Source organism: Styela clava, chromosome 15, assembly GCF_964204865.1.
Source record: "Styela clava chromosome 15, kaStyClav1.hap1.2, whole genome shotgun sequence".
In the NCBI taxonomy this organism is placed as follows: Eukaryota; Metazoa; Chordata; class Ascidiacea; order Stolidobranchia; family Styelidae; genus Styela; species Styela clava.
In genome coordinates, this window is record NC_135264.1 from 8,969,998 (window position 1) to 8,989,900 (window position 19,903).

The 19,903-nt window shown below is 34.2% G+C and overlaps 1 protein-coding gene across 2 annotated transcripts in view; it reads right to left on the reverse strand.

The window, feature by feature from the left end:
* LOC120334577 (adhesion G-protein coupled receptor V1-like) overlaps nucleotides 1-19,903 on the reverse strand; it is a 61,964-nt gene that overhangs the window by 41,890 nt on the left and 171 nt on the right. Inside the window, exons 2-28 of one of the 2 annotated variants that reach the window (XM_078120479.1) lie at nucleotides 19,245-19,448; nucleotides 18,872-19,014; nucleotides 18,152-18,381; nucleotides 17,501-17,692; nucleotides 17,129-17,332; nucleotides 16,670-16,799; nucleotides 16,259-16,398; nucleotides 15,306-15,500; nucleotides 14,732-14,958; nucleotides 14,155-14,324; nucleotides 13,507-13,760; nucleotides 12,709-12,898; nucleotides 11,830-11,988; nucleotides 11,362-11,486; nucleotides 11,026-11,099; nucleotides 10,526-10,681; nucleotides 9,847-9,977; nucleotides 8,697-8,965; nucleotides 7,392-7,544; nucleotides 6,329-6,551; nucleotides 5,879-5,998; nucleotides 5,492-5,686; nucleotides 4,523-4,753; nucleotides 3,172-3,384; nucleotides 1,433-1,687; nucleotides 949-1,055; nucleotides 118-243 (exon numbers count right to left, since the gene is read on the reverse strand). In XM_078120479.1, the coding sequence (XP_077976605.1) occupies nucleotides 118-243; nucleotides 949-1,055; nucleotides 1,433-1,687; nucleotides 3,172-3,384; nucleotides 4,523-4,753; nucleotides 5,492-5,686; nucleotides 5,879-5,998; nucleotides 6,329-6,551; nucleotides 7,392-7,544; nucleotides 8,697-8,965; nucleotides 9,847-9,977; nucleotides 10,526-10,681; nucleotides 11,026-11,099; nucleotides 11,362-11,486; nucleotides 11,830-11,988; nucleotides 12,709-12,898; nucleotides 13,507-13,760; nucleotides 14,155-14,324; nucleotides 14,732-14,958; nucleotides 15,306-15,500; nucleotides 16,259-16,398; nucleotides 16,670-16,799; nucleotides 17,129-17,332; nucleotides 17,501-17,692; nucleotides 18,152-18,381; nucleotides 18,872-19,014; nucleotides 19,245-19,448 (4,816 nt within the window). Of the gene's footprint in view, nucleotides 1-117; nucleotides 244-948; nucleotides 1,056-1,432; nucleotides 1,688-3,171; nucleotides 3,385-4,522; nucleotides 4,754-5,491; nucleotides 5,687-5,878; nucleotides 5,999-6,328; nucleotides 6,552-7,391; nucleotides 7,545-8,696; nucleotides 8,966-9,846; nucleotides 9,978-10,525; nucleotides 10,682-11,025; nucleotides 11,100-11,361; nucleotides 11,493-11,829; nucleotides 11,989-12,708; nucleotides 12,899-13,506; nucleotides 13,761-14,154; nucleotides 14,325-14,731; nucleotides 14,959-15,305; nucleotides 15,501-16,258; nucleotides 16,399-16,669; nucleotides 16,800-17,128; nucleotides 17,333-17,500; nucleotides 17,693-18,151; nucleotides 18,382-18,871; nucleotides 19,015-19,244; nucleotides 19,449-19,903 lie in introns of both variants that reach the window. The other variant, XM_039402082.2, reaches the window with a different exon arrangement.

Sequence of the window (19,903 nt, forward strand, 5' to 3'; positions counted from 1 at the left end):
ACATACCCGGTTTAGAACATGATAGATATTAGATAAAAAATACATAGTTCAAATAAAAAATTAAAGACTCGAGATAATATATTAATCAATTTTTCTGTCTCACAAAAACAATCTTACTGTTGGTTCACACTGATAATCTTCACCATGAATTGCTTCTCTATTTTGTGGGAAAACAAAGAATTCAACTTTACCATATGTTCCTTTCTCTCGTATAATAGTCAAAGTAATATTGGTTTCAGTACCCTGAATACAAAGTAGATAACATCATAGACATTTTATATTTAAAAAAAAGTTATTATCCGCAAGAAATGAAATATTGTTCAATATTAGTTCAGAACTGCCAAGTTTAAGTAGTAAGATTGTTGATAGAAAAATTACTGACACATTACTGATATCGTTTTATGGTAAGCGCATCACGCTTTCACTGTCAAAACTAAATTATTTTGTGTGTTACCACCTTAATCGGTGCTCCTGAAGTATGCACACCAAGATGTCGCATAACCTGAACCCTAACCTGGTACACATACTATGTTCAGGATGTGCGCAATCTTGGTGCGCATACTTCAGGCGGGCCCCTTAATCATGATTAGGATAATGGGGAAGCGAGCTACACAACTCTGGAATTTAATCAACAGCAGTCCACTATTACCGACACACAAGTTTTAGTTCTTTAAACTTTTTAGGGCATCATGAATTGCACTTTTGTTGTACTGTTTTAATTTCACTTTAACTGCCCCTTAAAAAAATCCTTGCTGCCCCCAGAGTTTACTGTCTATCAAGTGCAGTGTTTAATGTAAAGACCTGTTCAGAAAGCCATTTTTACAAATTTAACGACAAAAATAGATTCAATAATTAAATACAATAAACAGAAACAAAAAATAAATTTCAAATTAATTGTATACAATGTTTTCTAATTCTTGAAATATTGGTTTAGAAAAGCAATATTACCTCTGTTTCAATCGCTTCAAAGTGAACAAAATCAGGATGGAAATTGATCATTCCTTTTGTTCCATCATTTGCATCAATAACAACTTGAGATGAACTATAATCAGCATCTAAATAATATTGTTTATTTGTTTGAGCAGTGTAGGGTGACTGATCGGTCTTGAGTCATCACTTATCAAAGACTTGACATGATTCGAGTGACCTAAATTGAATGACTCTGACATGTCATCAACTACTGGTAACTGTCATTTAGATGCGACTCGAATTCGGATTTGGCTCGACACTCAGGGTTTGGGAACTGCTAACAAACTTATTGAACGACACTGGTTAGAAGTGGTAGAACCAAAATTCAAATCATAGCTGACTATTATGTTATTGCATAGATTAATAATCCCAAATTTTATCAATTAGAAGCATTCAGCAACCCCATCCTTAAAATCCCAAACACGTCACTCACTTGCAATAAAATCGAACTTTATGTATTTACCTATACTAGGAGGTATAAAATTGATTGCGTCTTTTGGTCTTTCAAGTAGAACAACTTCCGTTAGATTAACATGAAAAATTTCATTCATTTCAGGTATATCATCATCAATTATATTGAAAACAATCGGAACCGAAGTCACTCCATCTTCAAATAGAATAAAATGTCTCCCATCCTGATCAATGCCAGAACTTAGGAATGTGAAGTCGACAAAAGGTTCCGCAGGTTTGATATCTGGATTGAGGGTGCTGAGAGAACCTGGGTTAAGAAGGGTTAAATTGGTGTTGATAAAATAAAGATAAATACCAATATAAAAATATGTGCATTCCCTCGTATGAAGCTTGTTTCCACACTTGTCCCACATTCGGTTGACACACGAGTCAGTCAAGAAAGAAATAGGGTAAAAAGTTGTGTTGAAGATGTGTTGAAAAATATTATGGCAATCGGTGCAAGTGGTACATGATGTAGTGATGCAGTTACAAGTGGGGGAAGTGTGAGCCAAATGGGGAAAGTAGAACAAAACATTTCTGAAAACAACCGATAATTACTATGATAGTAAAAAAGCAATAATACATAAAAACAACATATTCTCATTCAAATAAATACTTGTATGATTTTGTTGAAATATGCCCTAATACAGGGGTCGGCAACCTACGGCCCGCGGGCCGAATTATATTAAGGACGCTTCACTGAATTATAGTAACAAAACAGCTGTTTTGACAATTATATTCTTTACGAAACCGAATTTATTGTGAAACATGTGTAGACTAAATTATATTATTTATTCAAAAAGTATATAATTCACAAATACTTGTTTAATGAGCCTATAATTTAATTATAATTAGACAAAAAATGGCAGCAAAACGCAGAAAAGTTGATGCTAGGTACAAAGGGTTCAATGACGCCGAAAATGTTCAAATGGAATTTTTTGAGCTGCAATGCAGGAAATGAGGAAAAAAGTCTATATTCTATTCGAGAGATCACGACTTGATTTTTATTATTAAAAAGTACCAACCGTTCGGTTTTCAATTTTATAAAAATATGTGAGGCCCGGCAATGACTTGCAACCCCTTAATTTTGGCCAGCGAGCGACAAAAGGTTGCCGACCCCTGTCCTAATAGGTCAAATACAGCCCACCAAAATTTTTCAAAATTGCAGCCAAGGACTGTATGTAACTAGGCCAAATTAAATGAATATTATTGTTGTAAAATTGGTTATGAAATTTATCCTCACAGAAAAAACAGCAAACCATAAGAATGATAATTTTAACCATTATCCGAATTCTTTAAATGAGCTATGTCAAATGATCATAATCATGATTTCCCGAACATATAAAACAAATATTCTGGATATCTCTGACAAAAAGAGCAAGCACTGCACTATTTTCACCAAATAGTGGCTTGAAGAGTATGCCAAATGCCCAATTATGAAGTTATCTGTTGAAATTACGCAAAATTACCTATCTATTCACTGTTTATGCCTTGTGCTGGCAGATCATCAGCACACTTACAATCTAAAATGATGTGTCAAGAAAAAAATTTCATGTGATTCAAGAGTCTTGCAGAATACTCGAAATCCCATTGAATTAGGAAGAATGTAACTATAATAGGCAATTTACACAAGTTAATACGACTTTGCAAATGAAGTACTGGGTGTGGTATTGTAAACAGTATGTAGGCCTATATCTAAGACAGTATTTTTCATGATTAAAAACACATAATTAACAAATACTAATACATTACCTGGTACAACATCAAAGTATACTTTAACATTCCCAACAGAGCCGAACCCACGAGAGACGAACAATTTTAATTCTTCAATTTCTTCTGTTGCATCAGCTACTTGAGAAGTTTCAGAAAATTTGAATAACCCATGAGGGTCATCACTGCCATGTATTGTAATTGAAGATACAGATCCTTGGACATCTATAGCTGCTTTACCAGTTTGTGGAATGCCTGTAGGATCGAGGTTAAAACGATAGAGTTCTAGTCATTCAAATTCATTCTGTTATGTGTCAGATATGGCCGAAAAGCAAACGAGTTACTTGAAATAAATTTGAAAATTATTATATGGAAAGTACGTATTCCAGGTCTGTGTATACATTATATATTACAGATTTGCACAAAATTAGGGAACCAGAAATGGCCCAAACCTAATAATTGACTATGCCGAAGAAATTTTGAAATACTAGTAGATGTGGAATATCGAATGTATTCTAAAATTGAGCATGTTTAACATACACACCAAAATATAAAAGTCAATGTATTTTCAATGAGCTTGTATTCAGAATTCACAAAGGTCAAGATAAACAATGGATAGGATAAGATTTTACATATTTATCCAGAGGGAGAGGAAAGCCGATACGTTGACTTAACCATATGGCGAACCACGGCCTCTCGTTTGGTTACCATTCCATGTCGAGTATGGGATTGGTTAGTTTCTTGTTTTCGGAAGCATGGACTTGATGATAGAGGAAGCCGTAACCGACCAGCGGTTCGTGAACCACCCTACGTCGGCGAGGAGTTCAGCAATCCTCTCGCACATAACCACCACCGAATGGGATTCGAACCTGCGAACCCACGCAGAGTAATCAGGTACGGTGGTGAGCATATTCCTAACCCTTAACACGATGAGCCACACCGTGTGCCAATGATTCGATAAATTTTCCATTTTGATAGACTTTTGAATCAACAACTTGAAATTATGATTCAATTTGAATATTCCATTCGCTTCCTCGAATTATCAACCACAAATTCTTTCGAGTAATCAAGAAAGACTTCTATAGTTGTCTGTTGAAAGTACATAGTCAAGTTAATGATTTTTAGCTTCTGTCAAAATTTTGTTTCCAAACTGTGAAGACTTAAAAATCACTATTTTTTTAAACAAATTCCAGCTCGCAAGAGATTAAAACTCACACTCTGGCTATTACTCTAATATCAATAAAAACATTCCAAACTACAACTATGCAACCCTGATTTAATATTCTCAACATTTTATCATTGCGACAAAACTCAGTTAAATTTTACGATATAGCAAAAGTGATGACACACACAGAGAATTATTGAACAATGTTTCTATAAAATCCATTCTTACCTATAGAAATAACATCCACAAGTCTCACAGTATACTGCTCTTTAATTTCTGGGGTGTTGTCAGCAATAAGATTCAACCAGAAAGAAGCAGTTTTAACTTTGGGTGGGAAATGTAATATTCCTTCTGTAGCATTAACACCATCTGATGCATTTTCGTTATCAATTTTCCATGTAACTTTACAAGAACCTTCAGCTGGTTCAGACCGGATTACGTCTAGCTGAATGGAGTCACCTTCAAGTATAATCAAGATAAAGAAGACTTGATTAGTAAGCAAGTATTATTTGTAAGCTTTGAAAAATTGTAAGCCAATATGCATGCCAGAGATGTGGAATTGGGAAAATAGTTCGAACTCTAAACTCTGAGTCATGTGAAAAATGAGTCCAGCTTCAAAGTCCTGATTAAAAAAGCTTAGACAACCCAAAGTTTTTTTGTATTTCTGTCAGATATTTTGTTGTCGATTACCACCTTTAGAAAGTCTGAAATTCTGACGACGTCACGCTTGAAAATGGGAAACGAAGATGAAAAGATTACTCGATTTTATGACAAACAAGTTTAAAATCATGGTCATTCGTAAAAAATGTTATAGAATAGTAATATATTAAACTGACGCAGTTAATAATACAGTTTAAGGCCAGTCACTCATTATCTGATACATCAGTGAGCGAGTTGTAGCAAATAATCTCTCAAATACCACATAGTAAAAACTTAAAAAGATGCCTATCTCATTGCTCTCATTATCTCATTGCTCAGCATAGCCTACATGGAATAACCTGTTTGTCGTACTGCGAGTGATGTAATAGTTTCTAAACAACATAATTAGGCCCATGCACAAACTACAATTCTTTTTTCTCACACATTCAGCCTGGATTAATAAGATTTACTCACTAAATATTGAATCATAACATATTTCTATTTAAATATATATTATTATATTCCTTTGATATACGCTGCAATTTAATATTAACTTACCTTCATTGCCAATCACAGCTCTCGATATTTGACTGAAAGTTATGATCCCACCGACATTATCATTAGCAAGTATAATCACATGAACTTTTCCTTCTGTTTCACTAATAATAGCTCCACCAGTTGGATTTTGTAATTCAACATTGATGTCTTCATTCAGCTCTGGGATATTATCATCTATGACGCTAAGGCTTATAACTGGAAAAAAAGAAATACTATAATTTATAATTTAACAATATTTTGGAAGGGTAGAACAAAAACAGTGTTAAAAAATAAAATAAATATTTATGATAAAATTATGGCGTCCATAAAAGCAAATGTGCAACAATCCAAATATGGACTGTTGGCATAGACAAATACTAAAATAATGATCAAAATTTCAAACAATACCTTTCTTTTTTTCTCCATGATTAAACTTCAAAGTTGCATCATCACCAGAGAAATCCATATCACGTAATGCAGAACCACCATGTACTTTCCAATCTACAGTCACTTCTCCAACTGATCCTCCTAGAAAGAAATTAATAATTTCAATTTTGATAAATCCTTCAAATAGGATAAGGCTTTAATATTTATCCCATGGTGAAGAAACGATAATATGGCTCAATCATGAACTCATGTCAAATTACAAGTCCATGTCAGTTATTAGTTTGAAATGCATGGACTTGATGATGCTGAAAGCCTTAATCTACCAGCAAATTATGTGGCTCACCCGATGACAACGAGAAATTCAGATATTCTTTCATATATCTAATATTGGATTCACTATGGTACCCACTCAGGTAATCATAGGTGTGTTGACAAGCTTCAACCGCCTAGACAAACTTTACAACTCGTTACCTTTCCTCTCTACAATCATTTCCAATGATAACTGTGGTCTTTCTTCAGCTTCTATGATCATTCCATTATCTTCAGGTGTAGATACTGAACTATGTATCGTGAACATTCCATGTGGAGAATCATTCTGTTTTATTCTTATATTTGACTCCTTATTGCCAACTATAAGAGGTCGATTTGTTTCCATCGAGTCTATGTCGATCACTGACACATTGATAATATGAACCTGCATGAACAAATAAAAAATGTTTATCGTTTTCTTAAAAAGGCAGTTTCTATTTCAGTCAAACATATGTCATTTGGTTAACCCAAGGTTCATTATCTTGTCATTTAAACATTCATTCAAATTCATGCATTTTGTGTCTTGACTGTAGTAAACTTGTCTCACTTGCGACATTTGAAATATACTTGTCCCACTTGTCCTACTTTTGTAACACTTTCCCACTTACACCGCACTTTTCCCACTTGCACCACACGTGTGCCACACTTTTCAGAGTTGTACCGCACTTGTACCAATTGGACCACATTTGTCCCACTTACACCACACTTTTCAGAGTTGTACCGCACTTGTACCAATTGGACCACATTTGTCCCACTTACACCACACTTTTCAGAGTTGTACCGCACTTGTACCAATTGGACCACATTTGTCCCACTTACACCACACTTTTCAGAGTTGTACCATACTTATACCACTTGTGCAACAATTTTCCAACTTACACCACACTTGCACTTCATTTGTGTCACTTACACCATATATGTACCCCCTTTTAGAGGTGTACCACACTTGACGCACGCATAACACATCTGTCCCACTTACATCACACTTGTCCCACCTACAGCACATGCGTTTCACCCACATGACTGTTCTGGGTTACAGTTAAGTTAAAAAGCTTTAAATTAATATATCAAGTAAGGATTCATAAAACTGGGACAAGTGGTACAAGTGTGAAATAAGTTTGAAGTCAGAGGTCTAAAGGAACATGATTAGGTGATCTGTCCTGGGGTGTGAAGAGTCCAATTTTCTTACATATAATCATATCCCACGTTTGAAATAAATCCTCACCTTGAAAAATTCATCCAATTCTGGAGAGTCATCTCTCAAAATTTTGACAGCTATATTTCCTGAAGTTTGACCTTCTTGAAGTAATAATGAAGCTCCAGTGATTGGTTCAAAATCCATACCAGAACGTGCTTGTGAGTCGTAAAGCAGATCAGTCTAGGACAAAATATAACAAATTTGCATTGTGATTATTATAAAATCTCATTACTTATCGATTTTAATCGGTAAGTATGTTGATAGGTATTTGTCTGTCTGTCTGTTTGTCTGTTAGATGCACGCGATATCTCACGAAAGCAAGATTGAATCTGCTCCAGATTTCGCATGTGCATTCATCTTATCCCGGACCAGAAGCCTATTGATTTTGGGCAAATTATGTCGTATAATTAGCGAGTTATCAATCAATTATTGATGAAGTGATCTAGATTTTTGTAAAGCGAGAGAATTTTGAGACCCGCCGAGTGTGTGTGTGCGATGCGCAGTGCGCAAGTTACAAGAGCGGATGAATCGAAACTGCAGTTTCTGTTTTGGTGGATCCCATAACTATCGATCGATAAGTCTTCGGTTTCCAACCGATATTCTCGTTTTAATCATTTCAATATCAATTTTTTTGCCATTTTTCACTCTAAAGAGCTTTGTAAAAGTCAACCAGCCACTCAAACAATTACAATATGAACCTAAAATGATGTGTCCCATTTGTACCACCTGTCCCACTGTTTTGAGATAAGCATAAAATAAATGTTGTGCAATTCATACAAACGGGAAAAGTGTGGTAAACACCTAAGACGAGTTACAATGAATATATAGCATAGAACAGTGGTTCGAGAATTTTTATTATTTTTACCACTAAATAAAATTACCATAAGCTCAATTACTTCTTTCGTAAAAATAAAATGTTCAGAACTCAATTCATTAAACTCAATAACATCAGCAAGTAGATAAAGATCCACGAACACAAGAACAATGTCCAGATTTAATCTTAATTAGAAGGTGGCATGGTTTGTGTGATGTCAAATGCTAAAACATCAGCAGAGTGAATGACAGTCACCCCTTCATGTCATCGTCAATCATGAGCACTTTTTTGGGTATTTTATTTTAACGGATGTCATTGCGGAGAATGATATTTCACAGCAATAAGTTAAATGACACACTAAGATTTCCGCAGACCAGTGAAAAAGATGGGATTACATAAGCAATTTCTAAGACAGTGGCTTACCTCTTAAAAATGTCAAATTACGCCTTTGGGAGTTTTAACCCCCTATTTAGGAACCACTGGTAAAGACATTTCAGCAGGTAAAAATTTTAGCTCACTTTTTCTATATCCTTCAAATAATAACGAAATTTGGCAGCAGGGGCCATGTAAACATTTTCATTTTCGTTGATATCCCCATTCCCTCCACCCTCTGGTTGTAGGTCAAGTCCAGTTGGTGTTTCAGAACTTGGCATCCAAGCACATTTTGTAGTTATATCACTGTATAAGAATCCAATGCAGGTCTGTTGCCTGATACAAGTTTCCGCGCAAGTCATAAGAGAATTGGATTGTGATGTGAGGTCAACTTCTTGTTTTGGTTTTGAAGCAACTGAAATGACAAAGTAAAAAATAGTCGTTTATATACATGTTTTAAACAAGGTATTTCTAAACTTTATTTATGCCGCCGTTCAGACACCTTTTTCGCTCAGGCAGATATTCAAGCCGGTTGTAAACATTGCCTCTTTTCGGTAGTTTGCGAGTTATCGTCAGTTTTTCATGGTGTTTGAATAAAAATGATAGTTTTGAACATGTGAGCTAGTTTGTAAGCCCAACTCTCCAAAACGCTCACATAATCAGCACTGAAAAATTTGCAATGATATGTGGTATAGGGAGAATCTTTCAGGAGTGAAGAAAACATACATACCTACAAGGTTCTATTTGATTTCTATTTTGAAACCCACATCATCCAGAAAGGCAGGAAAAAGATTTCAAACTTTGCAAGGTAAGTGATTATTCTTTTCAAAAGTGTTAGATGTGTTACCTAATTTTTTCCTGGTTTTCTAGCGACCACCGCATTCCAGCTGCCGTTTCCATGGCTCGCAGTTTTAGGCTATTATCATTTACTGTTAGGCTTACTCAAGGGTGGCTGCTCGATAACTAGTATTGGTTTCTAGCGCCCACTACCACCCTGAAATATCAGTTTTGCTTCTTTTTACATTTTGCATTCAACAGTTGTATTTCATGTATGGTAGGAAAATAAACTACTGGTTGATAAACTATTGATTATAATCTTGCTTTGAACAGAGACATATTATGTTTTTGAAAAAAAAAACAGGATCTTCCTTATTAAAAATTTATTCTACCCAATTAAATGAACTGTAATGTTCATGGTGTATGTACCAAGGTCAAATGCACTAACCTTGAGTCATTGCACAATACTAATTTTCAAATTTCTAAAGTCTGAGAAAACGATTCAAAATTGTAGTATACCTTCAGAAGTGATTGAAGATGGATCTTCAAAATATTGTGCAATAATATTTTCCTTCTTATCAATAATTTCAGAAATCAAATCTATTTCTTCTGTGCTGTAAACTACTCTCAACATTCCAAACAATCCAGCACTTTGAATATAAAATTTTATTTTATTTTATTAACGAAAGGATGTCTATAATACATGACATATTAGATATCAAGAAAAGAAAGAAGGAGAATTAAAAATTTATATTGAGAAAATATAAAGAAGACATAGAATTGAAGTGAATAGCTAATTCTGTACTGACACTTAGACCAGTGTGAAAGTATTACTTGCCATTATCTAGCTTTCTCACCCCCTAAGTTAAAAGGATAGGATTTTCATATTTATTCTGGAGTAAGGGAAGCCTGCAAGATTAATTAAATAATCATAAGATAAACCTCTTGTCCGGTTACCAGTCAAAGTCCTGTTGTCGGGTATGGGATTATTCAGCCAGTTATTTGTTTAAATACATGACTAAGTTGCAACCGGTTTCGTGACCTGCAATCCCACGCAGGGTTTTTAGAGGTGCTCTGGCCTCTCTGGCTCAGCGTATTACTATCGCTTAGCATGATGTGCCACACCGCCAGACGAATATCAAATCTTATTCTAATATGAAACCTAAGCTAGCAAACAGACAAAAAATCTATAACATACCTTCTGATAACTTTTAGTTTAAGTACTGCTTCACCTTTTTCTAATTCTTCAACATCATAATTGTTATGTTCCAGACTGACCATTCCATATGGGTAATCATTTGCTGGTATTTTGATTGTTGTTCTATCTTTCTCAGGATTGATGACTCCATTGAATCTGTATGAAAGTACGTTTAGATGGTTGAAAATGAGAGTTTGGCAGTCTCTTTAAAAAGATATTTGCTCAAGACAAACTCACACAAACTTTCTCACCCATATTGCTCTTATCAATAGCATTTTGGGATAAAATGAGAGTATTACTGCCTTTTAAAAAATATACTTGTTCAGGCAAAGGCACACAAATTTTCTCATCCATAAAACTCGTAATATAAAAAAAAAAATTTGGGACAAAATTAGATTCTGACTTTTTCTGGAAACATATTTTTTCAAACAAACTCACACAAAGTTTCTCACTCAAAAATAAAGAGCTTTTATGAAAAGGCATAAAATAAAAAATTATACCTTGATCTTTTCATGATGCGATCCAATTTTACCGTAACAATTTCATCATTTTCTGGAATGTCATCTGGCATTACCTAGAAGAAAAAATATTCAAAAGCTGACCCATTGTTTGAAGCACTTGGATCAGAACACCTTGTGTGATCACTGGATCACAAAAGAATCATTGTTTTCCTAATCACTTAGGGTAGTCAACATAACAATCGAGGTAGTAGCTGAGGTTGTAATTAACACAAATGAGGTAAAATTGACAATTTTAAATAAAAAAAGCAAAGAAAAAAAATAAATCTCAGACATGGGAAAAAGAAAAGTACTGTAGCATAAGAAAAGCAAACTCACTTTTATTTTAAAGGTCTTTTCATCTTGATTTGATACAAAATATAGAACTCCAGATGAAATATCAATATCACTTTGAACTTCCCCGCTAGATTCTCCAGATTCAATTCCTTCATAATCAGATGAACCTGTATCTGAAGAGTTAATTTACGTCTGCCGAAATGTAGTCAAAATTAGTGCAGTATTTTCTTGCAAAAAAAACCTTTTGCCAAAGTATTGTATATAACCAAGAACATAGCATAAATTAAAATTCATATACTTATTCTTAACCATATGCTACACAAAACATATCTACTCTAACTCAGAACAGTGGTACAATTGTAGCAAAGTAGGGCAAGACCGCTAAAAAGGGGACAAGCATGGAAAAAACATTCTAGAGGCAACGATACAGGTACAAGGGGTAATTGTAAGGAGCCAATAACAAAAAATATATTTATTTCAATATATAACATGTAGTCAAGTGTAGTATACCTTCATCAACATTCACTTGTTCTTGACCATCTACAAAAGCAGTCCATTTGACAGCTACAATACCAAGAAGACCCCCTTTTCTTTTGACAGTGAAAACAACAGGAACACCTTCCTCTCCTTGTGCTGGTTCTGATACTACGGACTGAAGAACTGATATTTCTGGATATACAATAAAGTAAAAATTGTTTACCTGTGAGAAAATGTTTTAACACTTATATATACAATATAAAGATGTCCATATTTAATGACACTTAGAAAGTCTAAGTCTAGGTAATTAAGTTGGCATATTTTACAGAAAAAAGTTACGATTATTGTCTATTATACCAGGACTTCTCAAACTGGACACAAGTACCCCTGGAGTTACATTTCGACTTTGAAGACCTGAGTTTAAGAAATCCTTAGGTAGTCACATATTCAACAAAGTAGAAGCTGTAACTACAACTACAGTAACTAACGAGTCTACTTTTGCATTTCACATGACCGATTCTGTCCAATAATAGCACACGGTACAATTTTGGAGGTACTCAAGCAAATCCTAAATTGTCCAAAGAAAACCGATGAACAGAAGATTTGGGAAACACTGTATCATACAAAACACATAAGAACCACTTTCAAGTCCGCAGCTTTCAATTGTACTTGATTTGGTTTCGGACATTTTGTCACAGGTGAACAGAAAAATATGCACTGAATTCTTATTTGCCCTCTTTTCAAATTCATTTAAATATTCTCATTTATTCATTCATATTCAGATTCAAATATAACGAAATGGATGACTGCTCGTACAGAGCCTTGTTTAGAGTGGAGGTGTGAAAAGTCATCCAATACATTAACTCCTCTTCATATATAAAAAAAATTATAAATTCATTTTCATTCTCCCACCTAAGTAACCATAAGGATAATCAGACTTTTCAATGGTAACTCTGCAAGTTGTGTCATCACCCAATGTAGCATCACCAGTCACGCTGTCAGGTTGAAGTTGTAAAGTGAAAAGTTCTTCCAATTCTGGATTTATATCGTTAATAATGTGAACTGGAAATGGTTTTCTGCCTTCTCCTTCAAGAAAAGTGACCTAAAACATAAAGAATGTAGTGTAACAAGTCTTTCGTTTGTGAACTAATAACAAAAACTGCCGTCTATATGACAACCCAGCATGGTCTCTTTAAAGCAAAGAATTTGCATGGCGATTAGGACTCTATTTCAATCTCTATTCCGAACTTGGTGGCAGCCCAGTAGAGATTTACAGCAATCTAAGTGTTGATTGGAACCATAATATCATCCCTACTTCTAACCAATTGTAAGGAATATGTAAAATTAAAGGATGACTCAAGGTGGCAAGTCATTAGCATGTGGTGGATCTAATTTCGCTCAACATAGATAGTGAGTAAATGAATCAGGATATTTTGGATGACAGGAAAGCCTATGAGCTCCATGCCTCAGATTATGCTTGTAACGAGTCATGTTCTGAGCAAAATTGTGAAATATATCATGAAAATTGACGCAAATTGGCAACAAAATTCTGACATATTTAAAAAAATACTCGGTTAAAAACTGTAATGAAACTTAAATGTAATATTTTTGCTAACAAAACAGTGTGTCCTATCAGTTTTCACATTTTCTTCGATCAATATAATACAAATAATAGACAAATAACTGAAAATACAAAGAAAATAGACCCACCTTATCATTTATAAGACTGAAGTCCTCATCAGGCATAGCATTTTCTTTTACTGCCATTACGCCGACAGTTATTTCACCAAAAGTTCCAAATTTTCTGACGATTTCAACTACTGTTTTATCTTCGTCACTCCATTCTTCATTTACTACAACTGATGACAAACTGAGTTCCAGCACTCCATGTGGTGAATCGTTCTCATTTATCACAACACGAGCTAAAGTTTCAGAAGCACTTCCGAGTCTTGGAGAATTTTCAACTGTTAAAGATAAAAAATAAAAGGTATTGGTTACTTATTGTTTCCCAGAGAACAATGTTTACATAAAGGTGAATTATAAGAATGTTTAAAGAAATGTTAGGTAGAAAAAAAATTAGAGCTGGAGAAGATCGAATAATTAACTCGACTCGAGTCACTTTTTACATCGACTCACAGTGATTCACCTAATTCATCTATAGGGAATTACTCAAACTAAACTAATCACCAGAGGGACAATCAAAGCCAATTTTAAGCGCAAGTATTTGAAACAGCATATCGGTGAAATACATTGGACTCTGATGACTATAATGACTTGACTCAATCTGCGAATTGGGTTAGAGTGAAAACATTTTCCGTCACATGTTTGGCTTAAAAACGATTCAGAAAACCTAATTACCAACTCCTGAAGGTACAAGTTCAACGAATGTTAATTGCACATAGAAATCTTCGTCTGTTTCTGGAATATCATCATCAAGTATTGGAATGGTAAAAGTTTCTGTCGTCACGTTTTCGTGAATCAAAAAACTACTTTGTTGCACAGAGAAATCTCGGTCTGGTATTGCAATGCTGAGAAAACAAACATAAGCAAGGCTCTGTACAAGCAGCAACAACAATGCAATGCAACAACAATATAGTTGAGACTACTATGCTCATGATAGCTGTAATTATTCCAGATAGTAAATTCTTGCAAAATTGAAGCTTAATATAAATCTGCTGTGAGAAATTTACAGTGAGCACTCATTGATTCACAGTCAAGACTGAGGCAGAGTCGACTTGAATTGTTTCAAGTCTCGCATCCGAGATATCAAATGGCATTCTCTGCAAATATGTCATTAATACTACTTAGGCACAAGCAAGTCAGTGGTCATTTATAACTTCACTTTTTGACCAGTTTGCAACTTGAAATAAAAAAAAACATACAAATAAAAATCCCCTTCTCAAAAACGACGCACAACCTGGTAGTTAACACTAACCCTTGTAGAGTTGAATTTCCATCTGTTGAATCCACTGTCTTGTAATGCACTCTTATTCGTCCATTCAAGCCTGCAAGTCTGTTCACTGCCAATGTTGCATTAATACCGCCTTCGTCAACATTCACTGCTCCAGGTTTGAAAATAACTATTCCATGCGGATCGTCATTTGCTGGGACTGTTAGGATAGCGAGCAGTGATCCAGTGCTACTTAGTTCTCCATGTGATACCTGGAACGAAATCACAAAATATTAGAGTTATTATTAGGCTTTCACAGTGAGAGCTATGGTTTTAAATAAGTCTTAAAATGTCTTAAGCAGCCTCAAAATGATTTCAAAAATCTACAATTCCACTTTTCTTAAAACTCGAAATGCGAAACAATTGATAAAATGCATTGTCTGGTCATTAGGCCTATGTTCGGCACCATGGGCATTGATTTCCCAGCACATAAAAGTAAGTATGAAACCGACAAAGAACTGCAACTGGCAATTTACTAGGGCTTATTTTGATAACCAAATGATGAGCTATGGTTCTCTTACACCCTCTCTCCTTGTTTTACTCACTCACACTCACTTACTTCTACTAATTTCACAGTGAAATGCTCAGCAAACTCAGGTACATCATCTGCCAATACAGATATTTCAATTTCAGTTGACCTCTGACCGAAGTTAAAATTCACTTCCCCACTGTCATGATCAAGATCACCATCAGGATCTGATTTTACTTTCCATTTTAAAACTGTTTGTCCGAGAACACCACCTGTTCGTTTGACCTGATTAAATAGAAATATATTACCGCAGAGTAGTAAACAAATTGTGCCTGGGCTAAATTTAGCTGTGAAATAGTATTAAAGCGACTTCCATCTGTAGACACTGTCGTCTAATTTAGCCTGCTTGTTAGCAAACTTTGATTCGTATTTGATTTCGAAGAAATGGCAAAATAGTTAGCTCGAATGTTTTGGCATTGCTGGTTACACATTTTGTGTTCAAATCTCATGACCACCATTCCATCCAGTGTCATAAATTAAGCAGGTAATATTAAACTGAAAATATTCTAGACCTTCTAACAATATCAGCTCCTTACATATCATTAGATATCAATAGCAGCTTGTATTGGGCTTTGTTTGGAGCAAGAGGGGATGAATAAGCGTGATTTGATTTTTTATGTTCACTAACACTTGACAAATTAAACTTTGCTTGCGATTCAATTTTTGAGTGAATGATTGAAAAGTGTTTTATGAAAGATTAGTTTTTAAATATGTTCAAGGTTAAGAAAACATTTCAAAATAATGAAGATAAACGATAGTACATGCTATATATTCAATTTTGGTAAATTATAGCAAATACAATTTTTGTATCAAACATGAAAGAGTAAAAGTGGGTACTATCAATTAATTGGTTGGTGAATACCACATAGTGAGTCAAAATCCAAGTCATCCCTCATCCATGAATAGATGAGAGCCAGTTAAGAACCCAAGGTATTATTTTATTATATTTTAATAATATATATTTGTTGTAAATAATACAATACCTGTAACTTGGTTGCGTTCTTCCCCGAATCCGGTTCTTCAACAAACACTGATAACGATTCAGGATTGAATTGATAAACACCGTATGCATTATCAGAAGGAGAGATAATGATTTCAGCATGGGAGGCTTCATTCACTTCAGCTGGAAGACACAACAGTAGATGTCACAATATTTTAAGTCATTTGTTCTGGTTTCCGAAAAGGTGTCAGCCCCAGGTTTAACCGAACTCGGAAGTCTGGATCTTGGGGGATCTCTGGATCCTAATAAATCACAATTATTTATCTATACCATTCCAGAGTTGTGTAGACTAAGTACTACATAAAGTAAATGTGTCATGAGTTTGCAATGTTTGGGAACCCCTGCTTATGTTAAATTCAAGATTCTGGAAGCATTTTTAAAGATAGCCTTATACCTCCTCCAGTAGGCGTAAGCATGTCAACATAAAAAGATTTCTGTAGTTCAGGAGTGTCATCATCTAGTAAGGTTATATTTATAAATTTGTATCCTTCACCGTCTTCAAATGTTAAAGTCCCAGCTGCAGACTGAGATAGAAAATATATGTTAAAAGTTTGGTCTTAAGAAAGATAATCTTTTTGTGGCTATTTATGGAGCCATCAAATTTAATGATTAGAAGCAGGAAGTTCGAATAATCAATAGCAAATATTAATGGAGAAAATGAGGAATTTTCTCATATTCATATAAGGGAGAATAAAACTAAAAGACGGTATAACCATAGTTGATTACTAAGCACGTCTAGAAATGGTCGATAAGGAAATAGCTGACAAACAGATATTTGAACAACCCCACAATAGCGATTAGTCCAGTTTTTTATTAAACGCTATGTTATTAACGGAAGTCTAGTCCAACTTGCCACAAAATCTTTCGGTGATTCACTAGAAATAGCTTCCCCATCTCTTGTTCTCCATTCAACCGTGACTTCGCCATGCCAACCAGCAGCTCTGACAATCAACAAACTAACAACTGGTTGTTCTTCTTCTACATGAACAATCAAAGGTTCTCTGTTTACTGGAATGTTATCCCTGTCTGATATTTGAGGTACGGGTCCAGAAATAAACTGAAAATTGAACAGAGTTTGTCAAATTTCCACAAAATGCCAAAACCTTTCAGATAATGATTAGATATCAGATCTGAGGTACTTCTGGTTATCATTAATCCTTGAAATAAATGGTTTCAATTCTTCAAGTAATAAACAAATTCTAAGCCAATTTCCAGAAAGACCAACCTGAAAAATGCCATGAGCCTTATCTCCTTTTTCAATAACAACAGTTGAAGACTTGAAATTTTTATTAATTGATGCTCCACTGTATGAGGTACTACTAATAACGTTATCATGAGAAGATACTGATTGTAAGATAACATGATGAGATTCTGATATTTCAGGCTTTTGATCTTCTATTACATTTAATGTGAAACTCTGCAATTAAAAAAAGAAATAAAAACATTAAAAATGTTTTTAAACCACAGCTTTCATATAACTTAAGATCAAAAATATTCATTAGCTGGGTACTGAAAATTTTTTCTTTTAAAAACTGTAAAATACATTTACAAGTTTCTTATATTTGATATTCTCATTTGTTTTAGAGTAAGCACATCATATAAATATGTCAAAGATTGAGTTAAGTTCAAACTATTTTATTGAAAGTTGTCTATAGATTGTGGACATTACATTTATTATTATTAGTTTGGGTTACATGAGACAAACAACCTCACATAACATATAATCATTTTTCTGAAAAAACTAAATTTATGCTCATAGTCATACCCTCAACAACAGTGACAATTCAGTAGGCTATACCAATCAATAAAAAATACAATATTTCCAACTTACAAAGCCTTTTTAAGGGAGCACAACTAAACTCTACTAAATATTTACCGATTCTTTTTGCTCAGGAGCAAATATCACACTTCCACTATGCTGTTCAAAATCATCTTTATTTTCATTATCCTTTGTATCAGATTCAATAACCCAATTCACTGTTACTGAGCCTTCAAATCCTAGAGTTCTTTCTATTGTACATCTGGTACTTCCACCTTCTTCTATACGAGATGGTTGACAAGACTTGTAGAATCCAAAAAGTCCATTTGCATTGTCACTTTTGAGAACTAAAAAAGAAGTCAAAAATCTGAATACAAGTAAGCATAAGTTATATTCATATTTTCAACATCTCCACAATGATGGAATTTATGTTTCAATAGGCAGTACTTTGAGCTACCAGGATATAAACATGAATTAAGATAAGAAGTTGGTCTCGAGTAGTGCTTATCCATAATCGGCAACAAACAGCAAAAAATATAAGCAAATAACATGGGGCAAAAATAAAAATCAATGTCGACCAGTGGTTATGTGAAACACCTTACAGTGGCGAGGAGTCAAGCAATCTTCTCGCACATTATTATCCTCATTGGATTCAAACTTGCGAACCCACGCAGGGTAATCAGATGTGCGGTGGCGAGCCTATTCCCAATGCCACAGAATACCAGAATCTAGTAAGTTGAATCATTCTACAAAAGTCGCAACATGCAATACCAATATAGTTGGACCAACTACAAAGCATTGTGCCCACAGGATCTATTACAAAACACGACTACCTACCAACAATGTCCGCTTTCTTATCTACAGAATCAATCACAGCTCCATCAGTTGAATCAAGTAATACAAGATAGAACTCTTCATTGAATTCAGTCAAAGTGTCATTCACAGCATCAACAATCACATTCTTATTTCGTTCATCTTGTCTAGAAAATGTGTGAATAATAGAAATGAAGCTCTATGATACTAAAAAATATATGAGTAGTAATGACAGTGAAAATTATGTTTATAAATATTATTTTTTTGAGAATGTTTGAAAAAGCAATTTTTATATCTGAACAAGTATTAACTGATGAGTGAAAAATACTATTACTATTTTAGAATAACTGAAATATTTCCAATTTGGCATTGTCTAGTCAAAAATACATTCAAATACCTGTATTCTATAACTCCAGATATAGGAGAAACATCTGATTGGGCTGGAAGTTCATAAAGCTGTTGTATTTGTTCTTGCACTAAAGGTTGAGAATATATTCTGAAGTCTTGCAAAAGTCCAATGAAATTTACATGGGAATTTTCATAGTTGTTGCCAATATATATAATTCCTTCAGTTGCATTTGAAAGAGAAATATCTGCATTTCTAAAAATACACAATAACTGGATATTCATATCCACAATAGTATCTTGAGATCAAAAGATCAATGCGCAAATATAGAACTATAAAGGTTACAGTGACTAATACAGCCCTATTTTTCAGCAATTTAAAAAAAATGTACTAAATGCTGCATGAATGTGTTCTCTTCAAGTATAAAAAAAAACAGCAAAATTTTGGTTGAAATATTGGGATAAATAATTATTAGGGCAAAATAATTATTGAAAAATGAATGAAACCAATAGCCTTCTCGCGACATCATTTATCTTTGGTTACTGAAATTTGAAATTGTTTGGTACATCAGTTGAGGAAAAAAAGAGATCAACCCAATAACAACAATTCAACAAAACATACACTTCGTGTGTTGTAGACTCCGATCATATAATAAATAAACAATAATATTTTGCTGTTGATAAATTATTAATAAAAAAGGTAGGCCTATA